The sequence below is a fragment of the Hydra vulgaris genome, chromosome 13, assembly GCF_038396675.1.
Source record: "Hydra vulgaris chromosome 13, alternate assembly HydraT2T_AEP".
Classification (NCBI taxonomy): Eukaryota; Metazoa; Cnidaria; class Hydrozoa; order Anthoathecata; family Hydridae; genus Hydra; species Hydra vulgaris.
The window spans coordinates 51,844,938-51,862,500 of record NC_088932.1 but is presented as its reverse complement, the minus strand read 5'-3'; the positions used below and the strand labels follow the sequence as shown (position 1 = coordinate 51,862,500).

General features: G+C 28.0%; 1 protein-coding gene across 2 annotated transcripts in view; it reads left to right on the top strand.

Moving 5' to 3' along the window:
- LOC100203775 (survival motor neuron protein) overlaps positions 1-16,224 on the top strand; it is a 30,669-nt gene extending 14,445 nt beyond the window's left edge. For both annotated transcript variants that reach the window (XM_065816689.1, XM_065816688.1), the window contains exons 9-11: positions 7,129-7,191; positions 11,744-11,893; positions 15,797-16,224. In XM_065816689.1, the coding sequence (XP_065672761.1) occupies positions 7,129-7,191; positions 11,744-11,893; positions 15,797-16,141 (558 nt within the window). In that variant the 3' untranslated portion in view covers positions 16,142-16,224. The remainder of the gene's footprint in view (positions 1-7,128; positions 7,192-11,743; positions 11,894-15,796) is intronic.
- Positions 16,225-17,563: the final 1,339 nt, after the last annotated feature.

The following is a 17,563-nucleotide window of genomic DNA, read 5'->3' as shown; positions in this document are numbered from 1 at the left end:
CAGGTTGTTAAAGCGAAAAGTTTAAAAGCAAAAAGAAGTTAAAGTGAATTTTTTATTTAATTGCTAGCAGGTTGTTAAAGCGAAAAGTTTAAAAGCAAAAAGGAGTTAAAGTGAGTTTTTTATTTAATTGCTAGCAGGTTGTTAAAGCGAAAAGTTTAAAAGCAAAAAGAAGTTATTTTATAATTTTTTATTTGATCCTTTTATTTTTCGATACTGTTTTTATCTTTGTTTTAAAAATGTTTAAAATTTATTTATAATTTTATATTACTACTACTTCAAATATATTTGAGTATATATTAAATTTATCGTTGTTTAAATTTTTATCTAATTATTATAGCATATTAATAGAAACCAGTAATTTTTCTGCTTTAACAACCCTAAACTCATTAATTCACTTTGTTGATAAATTTATTATACACGGCGGAAACTATATCTGATAATTTTTTTTTTGCTTCACTTATTTAAATTAATTTCATTTTACTAATATTGAAAATCCTTTTTTTTTAAATTAATAAAGTTCTTATTTTATTATTATTTCATTAAAAAAATTTTATATATTATTTTAATAATATAATAATATATGTATTTAACTATGAACATTTTTACTTTCATCTGCACTCAGTCAATTTTTTTTATATTTCTCTAAATTCTTTTATCTATTTTTTTGTAAGTTTTTCTGCAAATTGCAAATAAAATTACTAATTGCACTTTTGCACTTTTTTTTTTTTATAATTGGATTTTTAAAAAAGTAAATATAAATATTTAGTAAAAATTTTGTTTTATGTAACATTAGTTATTTTTATAGTATGGTGAAGCAATCACCATACAGAGCATGAAGCTATCACCGTAAATAAGATTAGATCTAAGATTTTGAAAAAAGGGATAAGTTTATTTGAAGCTACTTGTGCAAGGCCTAAAAATCTTGAAAAACCTTTTAAAGCTTTATTAACTATTAAAACAACATCAGCGGAGCCAGAACAAGCTTTTTCAGCCATAGGATTTTTTGCCATAAAAATAAGAAATAGAATGGGAGATGATACCCTGCATTAATTTTAATAAAGTTCTACAAAAAACTTGAAAAAAAGAAAAGTGTAGTTTAATGATAAAAAACTTCAAATTTTTCAAAAACTTGTTTTTGTTTAAATCAAATTGACTAAATTTACACTCAATAGGCTATTTAATAGCTGCTGTAACATCTAATTGATAAAATTATCCAGCCAATAATAGGTAATTTTAAATTTACCTATTGCCAAGGTAATAGGTAAATTTAAAATTACCTATTACTCTGGCAAAATATTTTTGGCTGGGTAATGGAAACACTGGTGTGTAATAAGTGGTAACAGCAGTAAATATTGCTCCAATAACTTACAAGAGAGTTTGTTTAGAAAATTTGATTTATGATCTTTAAGTGTTACAAAAGCTTGGGCAGGGGCAGTGGATTCAATTGTTTTGTTTTCTTTTGTTGTTTTTTTCTTTTCAAAAGTTTATTTTTTCAGCGCTTCTTTGGGCTTCTGAATTAAATGCATTTTCTAAATTATTTTTTTTTTTTGTTTAATTTTTGCACATATAATAATTTATAATAATTTTACAATACATGTTAACCTTTTCAATATAACAAACTTTTTTTTCTATAAACACGCTAAAAATCTAAGTTATGATGCATGGCTAAATCATCTAATCTAATAATACAATAATAAAATTATATTAAAAAAACAAGTATCAGCAAATAGACAAGAACCTTTTAATTCAGATTAACCATAAAACATTAAAATAAAGTGTAATAATTTATGCGTGAAAAATCCTATATATGTATATATATATATATATATATATATATATATATATATATATATATATATATATATATATATATATATATATATATATATACAGTACTGTGAATAAGTTTTAGACCACTTGTATAATCAGACGTATTTACAATTTTTTCCTTTGTAATCTTTTTAAAGCGTACTTAAGTTTAATAATATATAAGAAAAGTTGAAGGAATAAATTATTTTAAATAAATAAACAAAATTGATGAGCATCAACCGAGCTGGCAAAAGACAGCAACTGGAGAAAATGTCAGCTCTTTTTTTATTCAACAGCACCTACTTAAATCGGAATTAAGAGGGTGTGTTGCAATTCAAAAACCATTATTACGGTGTGGCAATAAAGAAAAACAACTTAAATATGCAAAACAACACAAAGATTGGGCCCAGGAAATGTTTAATCGGGTTCTGTACACCGATGAGTCCAAATTCGAATTTTTTGGAACAAAAGGACGCCAATGTGTTTGAAGAAGAATTAAAGCCTATCAGCCTACTATTAAACACAGAGGAGGCTCTTCACATGTTTGGGGCTGTTTATCTTCATCTGGAGTAGGTGATTTGATCAAAATAGGGGGTCGACTCACCGGGGAATGTTATGTGGGTATCCTAAGGCACCATGCTGTATCATCCGGAATGAGACTAATAGGTCATAATTTTATGCTGCAGCAAGACAATTACCCAAAGCATTGTTCCCGAGTGGCAAAGAATTATTTAAATGAAATGGCAAAGGAAGGAGTACTGGAATTGATGACCTGGCCTCCCCAGAGTCCAGTTTTGAATATAATTGAACATGAAGAATGTTTTGAAGTACTTCAAAGAGAATGGCACAACATACCCCAGGATTTTATAACTAACTTGTATGAATCTATTCCCCGGCGAATATTGGCTGGGATTTAGGCAAAAGGAGGACATGGCAAATATTAAGTGTTTTTTATGAAGTTTAACATTAAAAAGTTTGTAATTGTTCTATATTTTGTGTGAAATACATGTGTTTTGATAAATTTATAATTTAGAACTACAAACTTAAATATTAGAGAAGAATTCTCCGGGATTTTTTGAAAAAATGTAAGTGGTCTAAAACTTATTCACAGTACTGTGTATATATATATATATATATATATATATATATATATATATATATATATATATATATATATATATATATATATATATATATATATATATACACGTTACTGATGTAACGTTTGCAAGTTTCATACCTAATTTAAATACATTCCATTTTTATTAGATCCTCATAATAAAAGTCAAAATGTATTTATATATATGGGTAATATTGGTGTATATATAAAATTTCCAGACTATTCGTATTTATCTTCAAGTAGAAAAATATATGTTCGTTACTGACGTAACGCTGCAATCTGCTACTTTTCTAATATTAACATTTGACTTCATGTTTTTCTGAAAGTTAAAAAAAAGAAAACTTAAAAATTACTTTTTCAGTTGTTTTTTTTTTAACTTTCAGAAAAACATGAAGTCAAATGTTAATATTAGAAAAGTAGCAGATTGCAGCGTTACGTCAGTAACGAACATATATTTTTCTACTTGAAGATAAATACGAATAGTATGGAAATTTTATATATACACTAATATTATCCATATATATAAATACATTTTGACTTTTATCACAATATATAAATGGAAAGTATTTAAATTAGGTATGAAACTTGCAAACGTTACATCAGTAACGTGTATATATATATATATATATATATATATATATATATATATATATATATATATATATATATATATATATATATATATATATATATATATATATATATATATATATATATATATACATATTTTTAACTTTCAGAGAAACTGAATTAAAGTTTATGTAGATGATTTGTTGTACATTTATGTAGATGATTTGCTGTACATATAAGCTATATAGATGTATTAATTTCCTTTGCAGAAGATTTTATTCTGAAGTTCATTAATTACTGGCATTATAAGACGTTACTGACGTAACGCTCTAACTCAGATAATCATAGTTGTTTAAAAACATAAATAGTTTTATTTTATTTTTTAATAACATTTAGTATTGATAAAATTGGTATATTAAAGATATTTTATAATTCCAGTAAATCTTGGGGCATAGCCTGTGGGCGCCAAAGTGAAAAGGTGCTTAAATGTCAAAGATTTTTTTTTTTTAATTTGAAATAAAAATTCTAATAACAAAAAATAACTATTTGGTTGCTTTAACTTTAATTTTAAAATTTGGTTATTATTTGTGACTCCTTTATAAATACTTTGAGAGTAAAGCCCGTAAAATACTGTCACATTGACCAGAAATAATTACACCAAGCAACCAAAAAATGAAAAATCCAATTTTGTTTTCTTATTCTCTTTCGACACTAATCACAGTTTTACAATATAAACTTTAGGTAGTTAATAAGCAAATAGATATTTTAAATCAAACAAGGTGCAATTTTTTTGCCAATAATTTTCTCAATAACTTTCTTTTTTTTTTGGTAATAGTTTGAACTTGAAAATAATGTTTGTTTTTTTTTATTCCTGGTAACAATTTTGATGAAGAAATTAATTTTGACAATCCAATCTCTTCATTGCGTTTTTTAATTTCATCAACATCAACCAAAATAACCTTGACATCCATATTTTCTGCTTCCTTAGCAAATTGGGATGCTGTTGTTACTTTGATATTTTGAGCCAAAATTCTGGATTTTACAAATCTTTTAACAAATCCTCCAAAACCGTCAACAACGGATTTGCCATGCATGGGTGCAAAAAAAGCCCATTTAATTTTCATCTTGTGTCGTTTTTGTAACATTTTTAAAACTCCATTATATACTTATTTTTGAACTGAGGTGTTGTATTATCACTCCAAAATGTAACTTGTTGGACTGTTTCTAGCGGCTGCTCCATAATGACATCAATAAACGGAATCACAGTTTCTTTTGAATGTTTTTGATGGTCCAATGCAATTGCAAGTGACTGCAAATGACATTGATAATATACAACTTAGGTGAAGATTGAAATTGGAGTCTGGCCGTAATGAGCCCTTTGTGGTTTGTTTTGAGTGATGCATTTAAAGTTTTCTGCAAAATCAACTCCTACGACAGATTGGTTAGAATTTTGTTTTATATATATATCAATCGTTTGACGATATAGTTTAGCTTGATTAATTTTTGCGTGATCCAAAAAATCAAGAGCTAGTTCGTATAACTCATATAATAATTCACTTATTGGCCGAGATTTAAAGACTTTCTTGATATTGAAATAAATGTTAGGATGATCCTTTTTTAATTCAGTTTTAACCCATTTTTGCCAAGTTACTTGATTATTTAAACTCTCAATTTCATACTCCAATATTTGAATGTTAAGTGCATCCATACAATATTTACAATGGTTCATGAAACACTCAATAAGCAGATTCTCACATGTGAAGTTTAAGTGCATGTCATTGTCTGTCGACAAATAATCAATGATGGGATGTGACTTTTTTAAAGTTACTAATTTAAGACGCATAATTTCATGAATAGCGCAAACACAAACATTATGTGATACTTTGGTGATTGACTAAACATTACATGGTCTTAAGTAAAAAAAGTTTGTTAATCCAATAATAATACTTGGATTCTGTTTTTTAAACATTCCATAAACTTCCTTTATAGGGTAGATCAAATGTTTTACACTACGTTTTTTTTTTTAATTCCGCCTTCACAAGCTTCAACAAAATCTGATATGTCTGGTAATGTTGTACTTATATCATCGCTTAGATAAAAACTTTGCGCTAGTTTTATAGTATCATCTGATACACTTTTACAGTTGCTGTGATTTAACTTAAACGATTGATTTTCAGCTAATAATGTTTTCAAAATAGAAGTATTTTGTTCTGGAGATCTAGCTAAGGCATTTTTTACTTTTTTTATTAACTTACCTTTGACTTGAGGACAAGAAAAATATTTTATTTGTTCTCTTCTCTATACTTCTTTTGCCTTTTGCTATTTTTTGTATTTCTTATTTTCTTTTGCTCATCATTTAGTGAAGTCTTTAATCTTTGTCTATAAGTTTTTGAATAACCTGCATTAAGAGTTTTGTTTTGCTCTGGATTCTGTTTCCTCCATTTTGCAGACTTTTCTTTGGTGTCTCACTATATGATTAAAACAAAATTACTTTTTTTATACTATTTATATATAACTTGAGCAACTTGATTATTAAACAATTAAAAAATAAAACTCACAGCATGGTAATTTAATTTTTCAAAAGTAAATCTAATGCCTGCAAGTAAAATTTTCAAATAATGAAAAAATAAAAATTCTGTGGTCATGTATTTCATTGTTATTTAAAGTTGCGTTATGTCAATAACATCATTTTAATCACGTTTTCAAAGTAGTTACTGACATAACGCAACTTTAAGTATAAAATTTGGAATCAATTTTTCTTTGATAGAAAAAATAATAATAAAGTTTTGTTTTAAATAATCAAGAGTTACATAATCAAATTTTAAATAATCAAGAGTTACATTTTATTAAAAAAAAATTTCTTAATAAAAAATTTTTACTGTAAGAATCGAGTTTTTATATATTTTTTCTTACTGACGTTACGGATATTTTTTAACTATTCTCATCAAATATTTTTATTAATTATTTACTTTTGGTTAAAAATCTTTTTTGCTATGAAATAGTGCATCTACCTTCTCTCTTTATTTATCAAAAAACTTTTTAAAAATTGCAATCACATATACTTAAAGTATAACATTATTAAAATACTTAATTGATTTTAGGGAAATAAGAAAATTTCCGAGTTTTGGCAGCATGAAGATGTCTCATTGCTAAGTTTTGAATTTATATCAATATATATTTTAAAACATATAAAGTATATGTTATAATAATCCATAGGCATAAACAGTTTCAAAGTTTCTATGGAAAGCACCATATATACATATATATATATATATATATATATATATATATATATATATATATATATATATATATATATATATATATATATATATATATATATGTATGTATTCCTATAGTTTGACATCTAAACTTACTGTTTGTAGTAAAAACCAGCTCTTAACAACTCTTTGTGTTTAAAGAAGATAAAATTAAGTACACTTTATGTCAAAATCATTAAATTTAATTGAGGAAACTAATTAAATTTATAGATTTTTAAACTACAAAAGCACAAGTTAAAAGACTGAACTTTTTTTTAAAGTTTTCAAATATTTTCCGGTCTTTTAAAATAATTTTTTTGTATAAATTCAGATTTATTTATTGTACTTTTATTTCACACTTTTTTGTAGCCGCCAATGTTTCCTCCTTTTCTCCCACAAATACATACTTCAAATAAAGATTCATTTTTACAAGTAAGTTTTTTTATTCAGTTGCTTTTAAGTTTTTCCAAGTTTATTTTCTTATAAAAATTCCATTGGATTTAAAGAGTGTTCTAAGTGACATGAAAAAAGCATATTTGTAGAAAATTTAAATGTGTAGGTTTATTGAAGATCTTCTTGAAGTTTTAGAACCATGATAAATTATGTTTTTGATTAAACACATTTTTTATATAAAATATATGTTTTTCTATAATGTTATAAACAATTTATTCAGATAATGTTATATAATACCATCACACCATTAATTTCTAAAAAGGATGTTTTTTTTATGAAATATTTTGTTCCAAAATACTGTTGCAATTTGTTAAAAATGATTTATAAACTTAAAAATATAATAACATTTTATTGTTTTTAGTGGAAAAAAGAAAATAGTAACAGTTCTTAACTAGTATAAGTAACAGCTTTTAAAAAATTCTTAACCAGTAACAAATTATTTAATAGTGGTTAAAACCATTTTGTTATTTTGGTTTTATATTAGTGGTTAAAACCATTTAGTTAATACTTTATGTACAATAGATGACTTTATTGTTTTTAATTCTGTAATGGAAAACTAAAAAAAAAGGCTTAATTAAAAATACTGCTGAAAAATTTAGCCTTTGCACTAAAACAATCAGTAACCATTTTGCATCGCAGACAAGAAAGTATGCCATCAAATGTGTGCTCCAAAAAGAAGGGAAGATGTAGGCGAAAAAACAAAAATTATCAACTGAAAGGAAGAATCAGTAAAATCCTTTTGAAGCATAAAACCATTCCAATATTGGCAGGATCTTTAAATATTCCAACAACAAGCCTTTATCATCAACTTAAGACAGGTAATCTGAGAGTGTGCACGTCAGCTGTGAAACCTTTTTTAACAAATCAAAATTGGAAGCATTTATTGAATTTATTCTTTCTCACTTACAATTTTTCGACAATTGGTACAATTCAGTTTGTAAATACATTCATCACAACTCATGTTGATGAAAAATGGTTTTATTTGACAGAAGAATCAGGACGGTACTACTTGAAGATTGATGAACCTGAACCCCTTGTATGTTGGTCAAACCTTGGTCACCGTTGCGAGACCAAGTTTTGACCAACATACAAATGAATGGTTTGATGGAAAAATTGGCATTTGACCATTTTTAAAGCAAGAGCCTGCGAAGAGAAACAGTAAGAATCAAAGTAAGGAAACACTAGTTACAACTCCAATTGTTGTAGATAAATTTAAGTATTGCAACATGCTTTTAAATAATGTTTTAACAGCCATACATTCAAAATGGCCAGAAAATCATATTTTCTGAAAGGAGTTAAACTATTTTTATGCAACATGACAATGTAAAACTGCATATAACCATTGATGATTCAGAATTTTTGGTGAATGTGTGTCAGGATGAGTTTGATATTCGTTTAATTTGTCAGCCATCAAACAGTCCAGATATGAATATCCTAGATGTAGGATATAACATTTTAGGGAAGGGGGGCAGTGAAGAACCAAAAACACCTAAATTAATAAGTAGCGTTCTAAAAAAAACCTACTTAGCTAAAAAAAAAAAGACTTTTTTTAGCTAAGTAGGTTTTTAAGAGGGGGCCATGTTACCCTTCCTCCAAACTTTTTTTAAAAAGTCTGGAGGAGGAGTAACATGGCCCCCTCGGCCCCCTGTCACTGTGACCCATAATACAAGTTTTTAAATAATTTTTTTTTCCAAAAAATTCATTTTATTCAAAATATTTGATTTTTTTCTCATCACAATTAGTAATAAAATCAAATAGGAATAGCATTTTGGAACAAAAAAAACTTTAAAAAAAAAAAAACAGAACAGTATTTCGGAATGGAGGAAGTATAATTGTGGAATCGCAATATATGATGTTTATACTTTCGAAAACACAATAGTTTCTGAAAATAAATTTGTTTTCCCATAATTGCTAAATTTTTAATTAAATTAATTACTAATAACTAAAGTTATTAGTAATTAATTTAATTACGTTAATTAAACCTAATTCATGTTATAACATAATGATTGTGGTTTCTGCTTAAATAACGTTTTAGTTTCATTTGTTTTGTTGAGAAAAAGTCAATCAAATAATTTTCTTAAATTAAGTTTTTACAAATTGTTTTACTTGGTTTCTTTATTTTACTTTTTAACTTTTATTGTATCACTTTTATACTGTGATTGACCGTGATTGATTGTGTTTAAATATGCATTTTACATGATTTTTTTTTCTGAGTTTCTTCAGTTTTCATAATGGTTTGTCATTATTAAAAAAAACCATCTGCCTCATACTTCAGAAGATATTAAGCTAGCCATAGCAGTAATTCAAGTAGGTTCTTCAATTTGTGCGGCTGCATCAATGTTTAACATTCCTCTCACCACCCTCTATGTCCACGTATCTGGAAAGTCAAAACTTAGTAAAGGGTATCCAATAGCCTTTTAGTGAAGAGGAATACATTGTATCCTCATTTAAAAATGTGTCCAATTTTGGTTGGCCATTAAATTGAAAAGGCATGAAAGCAGTAGTCACCCAATTTTCTAACAGTTGTGAAGGTTTTTCCCTGGGATAGTAATGGACCAGGTGACGATCTTCTTTTTTCTAGGCTTACAAAAAAGATGGTTTTCTTGCATATATAAAACAACTCCAGAAGTTTTAACAGTTTTAAGAGCCAAATCTTTTTCTGTGAAAAATGTAACAAATTTTTTTGAAACCATTAAAAGAGTTTATGATAAGTATGATTTACGTAATAATTCTGACCGATGCTAAAATCTAGATGAGACCAGATTTTCTACCAGTGAAGGAAATAAACAATTTTTTCTAGATGCGGCGTATAATTCACGCGGCTTTATCTTAAGCTTATTGATAACTTTCTGCAATTTAGATTGCACTCATTTACCTTCCCAAAGTAGTAGTCACGCATTACAACCTTTAGATGTTGGTTTCTTCAAACCAATGAAGCAAATTTAGAGAGATATTTTGCACAATATCTTCCAAGAATCTTGCCATATGTTGGTTGAAGAGGCTATTTTTCCAAATTTACTGAGACTAACTTGGCTGAAAGTAAACAATTTAGAATCTTGTTTTTGGAGCCTCTGGTCTATATCTGTTAGATCCATCAAAAGCTGGCAAAAAAGTGCTGGTGATGCCGGAGCATACAAAACATAATGACTCTCCTCGTTGTGAACTTTGAGCTGCTATTTTAAAAGCGTTGTCGCCAAATCTTTCTAAAGAAACTCTAAAAGCTATAAATAATAAAAAAAAAGAAAAAAAATGATTGCAAACAGAATGTGGCAGTTCTCACTGAAAAAGTTGCCTTAACTCATAGAAAGGAAGAAGTGGTTTCAAAGAATGAAAATCAAAAACTTGCTCAAAAAAAGGCAAGTTTAATGTATATTTACAAATACCTTATTATCTGTCCATTGATATTACAAATAACTCTGAAATACATGTGACCTAAAAAATATCATACAATTTAAATAAAAACGATGTTAATAATAACATTTTTTTGCACACATTGACTTTTGTTTGGCTCCTGCATGAGGCTATTCTGAGCAAGGCATATTTTTATAAATATTGGGGCTTTGCAAATGCAATACGTCTTTGTTTAAAAATGCTTGAAACAGTGCTACCCTACTATTTATTTGATTATTGTTAAAAACATCTTGTTTATAACAATAAATAAATGTTTATAACAATGTTTTTAATAAAAGTAGTTTTTTTAATTTTCTTATTTTAAAACCTAGGCTGGCATATTTTTAAAGAAGTTCTTTTTTATATTTTTAAATTTAGCAATAAAAGTGTAATTAGTTGTAAGGGATTGATAAGAATGTTTCGGATTATTGGTGCCAAATAAATGTGCAGGGACGTTTATTTAGCATCTTATAAATGCAACGTCTGAGTTTAAACCACATGATTGGTTACGTTTATTAGTTATTTAGGAGTTGCGGTTTAATGATACCGCACAATTTTTGTTGTGTTTGACTTGTTTTGACTATCCTCCAGACTGTAGATAGTTACGTTTTTGGTAATGTCACAGTTTTATACATACCCTTCACATATGTCACGTAACAAAACAGCATCATCAGCCCATTTTATCTCAAATATAAACAGGGTAATATTGTGATAAATATATTAAACTTAGAAAATTGAGAAAACCAAAACTTACAAATTTGTGAAAAGTATTTCACCTAAAAAAAAATGCATGAAATGAATATAAATTTGAAAATTTTCAATTCTGAACATGCAGTGTAGGCTTTTTATAGTTGATCTTTACTTGTTGAAAGATTTATATATTTGATACACTCTGAATATAACAGTGTAGTGTATAATTTTAAAATCATTTTAAAGATCAATTGCAAAAAATAAAAAAAGACTTGTTGAAGGATTTGTGTAGTTGATCTTTAATCGGTTTTGGGATCTGGTAATAGAAAAATTTGTTAATTTTTGAAATCTAATGTCATTTTATAGATTTATCAAGTACCTAGAGGTGTTTAAAAAAAGTTGTTTTAGGTACTCTACTCAGGGTACAGCATACAGGTATGTTTATCTTTAGAATGGATCTATACCACTTCCTCCTCCAAATTTGCCGCCTTTTCCTAGTCCTCCTATAGTGCCCAAAGCTGTTCAAGCTGGAGATGAAGAAGCCCTAGCTGGAATGTTGATGTCTTGGTATATGAGTGGTTACCATACAGGATATTACCAGGTAAGTTTTTAATTTTTTATAGTATCAAGTAATACTTGATGTATTTGACATAATATAAGTATTTAACATATTTGTCAAAAAATACATATATATTAGATTCATTTGTTATGAAAAGCATAAATATCAAAAACATAAATAGTCATAAAAAATATACTGAATAGACTATAAAATCTCAATCCTATGAAATTAGGGCTGGCAACGACTTTTTGTTACTTTTGTTTTAAAGTTGTAATTGTGCAAATGATATTTTTGTTTAAATACCAAGAGTGCATATTTTTACAATTGAGAAAATGCTACACTATTGCTACACTATATCAGAGATTAATATGGCTGGTGACAATCACCATCATTGTTTTACTATGTTCCTGTGCTTGTACAGGTTAAACGTTTCTCATTATGTTTTTACATGTCATATGTTATGCGCTCTCATGATTTTTCCTACCTCTACTTTTCCTCCTAAAACTCTATATATATATACCTAATTATCTAGAGTTTTACACTCTACATGCCCATCCACTATTAACTTCTTTGGTACTACAGATTTCTTTAGGCACACAATAATAATAGAGATTAAAAATATTCACTATTCCCAATCTCTGTCTAAGATTATTGCTTTTTTTATTATCTTCAAGAGTCACACCATGCATCTATCTGAAAATCATTTACTCTGTTCTTTCAAGACATCGTCTACCAATTAATGGCCATGTTTCACTGCTATGCATCATAGCACTCTGGATGCATATGGTTGTGACACATGTGGTGTACAACTTTTCTTTAATATTTGTTGATGCACCTCTTGCTGTAAGAAATAGAGATTTTTAAACTTGGCTCAGGCACATCTACCCCTTGCTCTTGATATCTCTTCTGACCCACCAGTTGATCTGATTGTATCTCTGAGATCACAAAATTTACCAAAACACTATCTTTCCACTACTATTTGTTTCAATCTCTTTTCTGATTTTTCTGTATTTACCGAAGCTACATTTTCTACATTCAAGTTGTTTTTGCCTTTTGCTTACAAATTGCACAAATAATAGAGTTTGCTGTATCTCTTTTTCTACACACTTCACAAGGCCACTTTCCAGTATTTTCCACTTGTTTTCTACTTTCACCTGCATAGAAAATCACCTGCATAAAATAGTACCCATGGTAAACCATCACTGAATTCTTTTGACAGAACTTCTAAAATAGTAATAAAGAGCTAAGGGCTGAGCACTGAACCCTGATGCACCCCAACATTTATTTTAAAACTCTCTCATTCTGAGATTTATTATCTCTCCGTCATTTGTTTTGATTACTGTTGTGAAATTTTTTTGCATCTCCGCTTTCTTTATAAATCTTTAGCATCTAACTTTTTCTTCAATCATTTGGAATTTTATCTTCGTAAACGATAGCATTGCAATGACCTGATACTTAGCAAACAACAAACATATCTTGAAACCTTAAACGTCTCAGCCAATACAGAAGATGGATCAGCAACCTTGCCTAAACTGAGCCTTTTGACTTTACTTACTTTAGGTTATCAGCTTTACTGGCCCACTAACCTTATTTACTTCAGATAAACCTTTTTTATTCCAGTTAAACTCTTCATTTAGTAATTTTTCAAAATAAATCTAAAAATAAGGTGGATGACCTTATTTTTATTTCTCCTTTCGTCTTTTCACTTTTCGTCCTTTAAAAAGCCTTCTCCAACAATATCCCTGTTAATCCTAACTATTTGCTTTACCATACAGAACAGTTTATCTTTATTGTCCTCTGAATCTATCATCTGATATAAGACCACCAATTCCTAGTTGCCAATTTTCTATTTTAACTTTATTTCTATTGCCAATTTTCATTTGTTTATCTCAATATATGGAGTTACTCAACATAAGCAAAACTGACAAAAATGAGTCTTGAAAACATATTTGCATGCAATCAAATTTTGAAAATGAAATTACGGTCATTTTTTGTCAATATTGTTAATATTTTACTATTATTAGTTTCTATTTTCACTTTTTTACAAAAATCGTACCAATCTGAGCTAAAACTGTAATACATTTTAAATTCATTTCTTTCTGAAGACAATTCTCATAAAACATGACAAAAAAACCTATACAAAACAATGTATGTAAGGTTTTATTTTACCAGAAAACTCTAAAACCATAATGAAACTGCATACCAAATACGCTGAAGGAGCATGATTCAGTTGATAATCTAGTTAAATTCTCACAAAGTTCTTTTTTTGGCTGCTGGTTCAATTCTTGACTAGATTTTCTATTCTGATTTCGATATATACATATTTTAATGTTATTCACCATTAAAAAATAAATATAGGAGGAGGCTACTTTTGGTGGTTACAATCCTCTCTCAACTCCGAAACCCGAACCTTGACAAACAATGCCGCTGCGCAGAGAAACAAGTTTAGCGCGGTACTACCAGGGACGTGGTGGTGTGGATCAAACTTGGAACTTTTCGCTTAAGAAGCGAGCGCTCTACCGCTACACCACTACCGCATTGATATACCGGCTTTGTGTTGTTCTGATTCTAACTTTGAGTTATAGTCAAGAAGTTAGAACTTGAACAAAATATAAAAGTATTAGTGGTTTTACCCGCAATTTGTTTTTTTATGTTTTATGTTTTGAATATTTTTATTTTTTTGTTTTGTGTACTAATATTTTTACTCTTTGTTTTCTCAATTGATCTTGATATTGACTTGATAGTGTTTCGAAAATTGTCGATATTTTCGAAAGCATATGTTTAGTTGGCCAGGTTTCGCATAAGCAAAGCATTTGCATAAGTCTATTTATTGCTTTATCAGTAGTGATGGTGCTGGCATATTTAAGAACGGTTATTGTCTAGATTATTTCCACAAGGCCTTTGTTGTTATGACCTAAATCATATCCTCGATGCCATCATTAATGATGCGTGTCTTTTTTGAAAGAACTTAAAACATATTCACAATTACTTTGGGAAAGGTTAGCAAATTAGTTGATGTTTTTTTTCTTTTTAATTACATTAGCAAAGAAATAATATTGCAGAGATTCTTTATTTTCAGTAACATTTAACCTCAAGGAATTTTAGGTTCATAGTTTCTAATAAATTTTAATTGCTTAGTTAATATCAATATTATTTCAGTTTTGATATTGACTTAGTACTTTTTGAACGTTTATAATAGATAATAAACCTTAAATGTCATCTCTCTTCTGTGACCATCAGTTGCAAGTGCTGGTGAATTTAAACTCAAATAAAACAAATAAATCTAAAATATTTTACTGTTGACCTCACCTATAAATTATTGAATATCAATACTTAAGAGCTCTCTAACATCGCCATCTTTTCTTGATTCATATATATTGCAGTTTTTTGTTTTGTTTTTTTAAGTTTTTTATTTTTCTAACAACTATTAACTTAAATTATTTTCTGCAGTCTTGTAATTTAATATAAAGACCAGATGTTTCAACTTAATTTCTGCAGTTTTGTTTTCTGCAGTCTTGTTTTCTGCAGTCTTATTTTCTGCAGTCTTGTTTTCTTTATCTTGCCTATAAAAAAAACAAAAACGAAAAATGTTATATTTTATTGTAAAGCAATAAAATAATAAATTAAGAATAGTTATATACTACATATACATATATTTACAACAAATAATGCAATAGAAGCTGTAATTGTAGTGTTTTCAATCATGTTAAAATGTCGTAAATTCGTTCGAATCGTTTAACGACTGTGAGAAATGTTGTATTTAGTTATCATATTAGTGTTGTTCGTTTAAGTGTTAGTTAACACATAAAGAATAATTATACCCTTAAATTTTAAATTATTTAACATTGTTAATTTTTTTTTTGTTTCATATTTAACTAGATTAAAGGAATGAGGTGTATTAAGGTAGAGGTATTATGAATTATGAGTATTATTATGATTATTTAGGGGATGCATTTTCTAAATCGTGATTCCGAATCAAAAAAGATAAAAAACAATGACTTTAAAACCAGTAATTCGGACATTAAACGTGATGTAACGAGTGAGGTTGAAACTACCGACGGTGAACCTTTTCATATTAAAACAAATTCGGACGTTAGAAAAGATGTAATGAGTGAGATTGAAACTACCGATGGTGAATCTTCACATATTCAAAAGAGTCGTACGAACTTAGAAAAAGATTTGATGAGTGATGTTGAAACCACAGACTGCGAATCTTTTGTAGCAACTCATAAAGACTTAACACAAGTTTTAACGAGTGAGATTGAAACGACTGATGGTGAACCTTCCTGATTAAAAATTTGCACTCTAAACAAAATTAACTAATTTAATGTTATACAATTCGATTGTTTCTTGTTTATATATTTCTAAGCAAATTCTATGTTCATTTTGCTATTCTAAGCATTATATAGAATTTTGCATTGCTATTTTAGCCGCTGTGATATTTACTTACCAGATATCGTAAACTGCATGGCATAAAAAACATAGTTTGCAGCATTGCAGTTTGTATGACACCACATCAAAAGTGCGCAATTATTTTTAAAAAGTCGTAAATCTCAAAATAAAACTAATAAAAACAGTTGAAATTTAGTTAAAAGACAAACTTGTTAAATATAATTTCAGTTTTGTAAAAATTGATGTATAGCTGATCTAGCTAGGGTTTTAATCAATGGGTCTCAATAATTTTCATAAATTTTTGAATGAAATCTGAGCCTTCATTCGTTCCCAGTTCCTAATTAGGGGACATCCGTAAAGTTCGTATAAAGTATGAAATTCATACTTACTTTTTGAACGTCCTAAGGCAGTATTGACATGAGTAGTAGGTTAAAGTATTGACATGAGTAGGGGTAAAGTAGAATAGGTAATCAAGTGGAACGGTGTTAAAAAGTTCAAAGTGTGCGTTCAAAGCAATGCAAAATAGCCCCTCCGTCTTTTAAAATTGGTCATTCAAATTTTAGCTGTAGGTGCATTTTTGCTGTATGATTATGACTTATTACTATTTACGTCCACATTTATTTGCTTATATCAAATGTTAAAGTAAAATGCTTATATTAGGGAAAAAAAACTGGAATAAGTTATTTCTGGTTTACAAACAGAAACGTAATAACATTAACAAGAATTAACTATGTTCAATATTACATAAGTATTGAGTAGATATCATAGTAATATGAGCATTTTAAAACACTATAACAGTTTCTTAATGATTTTGTTCCAGCTAATTTTTTTTCCTTTATACATGGTCCTTGGCAGTAAAACATGTTTTACTGACAATATGCTTCGTACATTTTTATAGATGATATTCAAAATGAAAATGCCTCTTTCACATTCTGCTTACAGGTATGATGAAGAACACAAAAGTTTTAAACTTAGCAAGTAAAATCGCTTCTATGTTTGGTAAAATGACCACAAGAACCAGAAACATATACTTGACCACTAAAATGTTCCTTGAGGTTGCGGTTTTGTTAAAAAAAATCATCAAGCAGAAAATTGCAGAATTCTTTTAGCAGATTTTCCGGGAAGTTTATATTTCATTTTGTTTATTTTTTTGGCCACAAATATTGCACTGGGTGTGTTTTTCATCAACAGATTCTATACGTGATTTTAAAATCTATCACCAGCTTCTGATAAAAGATGTCTTGATTAATTAAAGGTTGATTTCCTTTCCTTTCTAATATATTCGCGTCTTGGAAAATACCATTTTCAATAGCCAGTTTG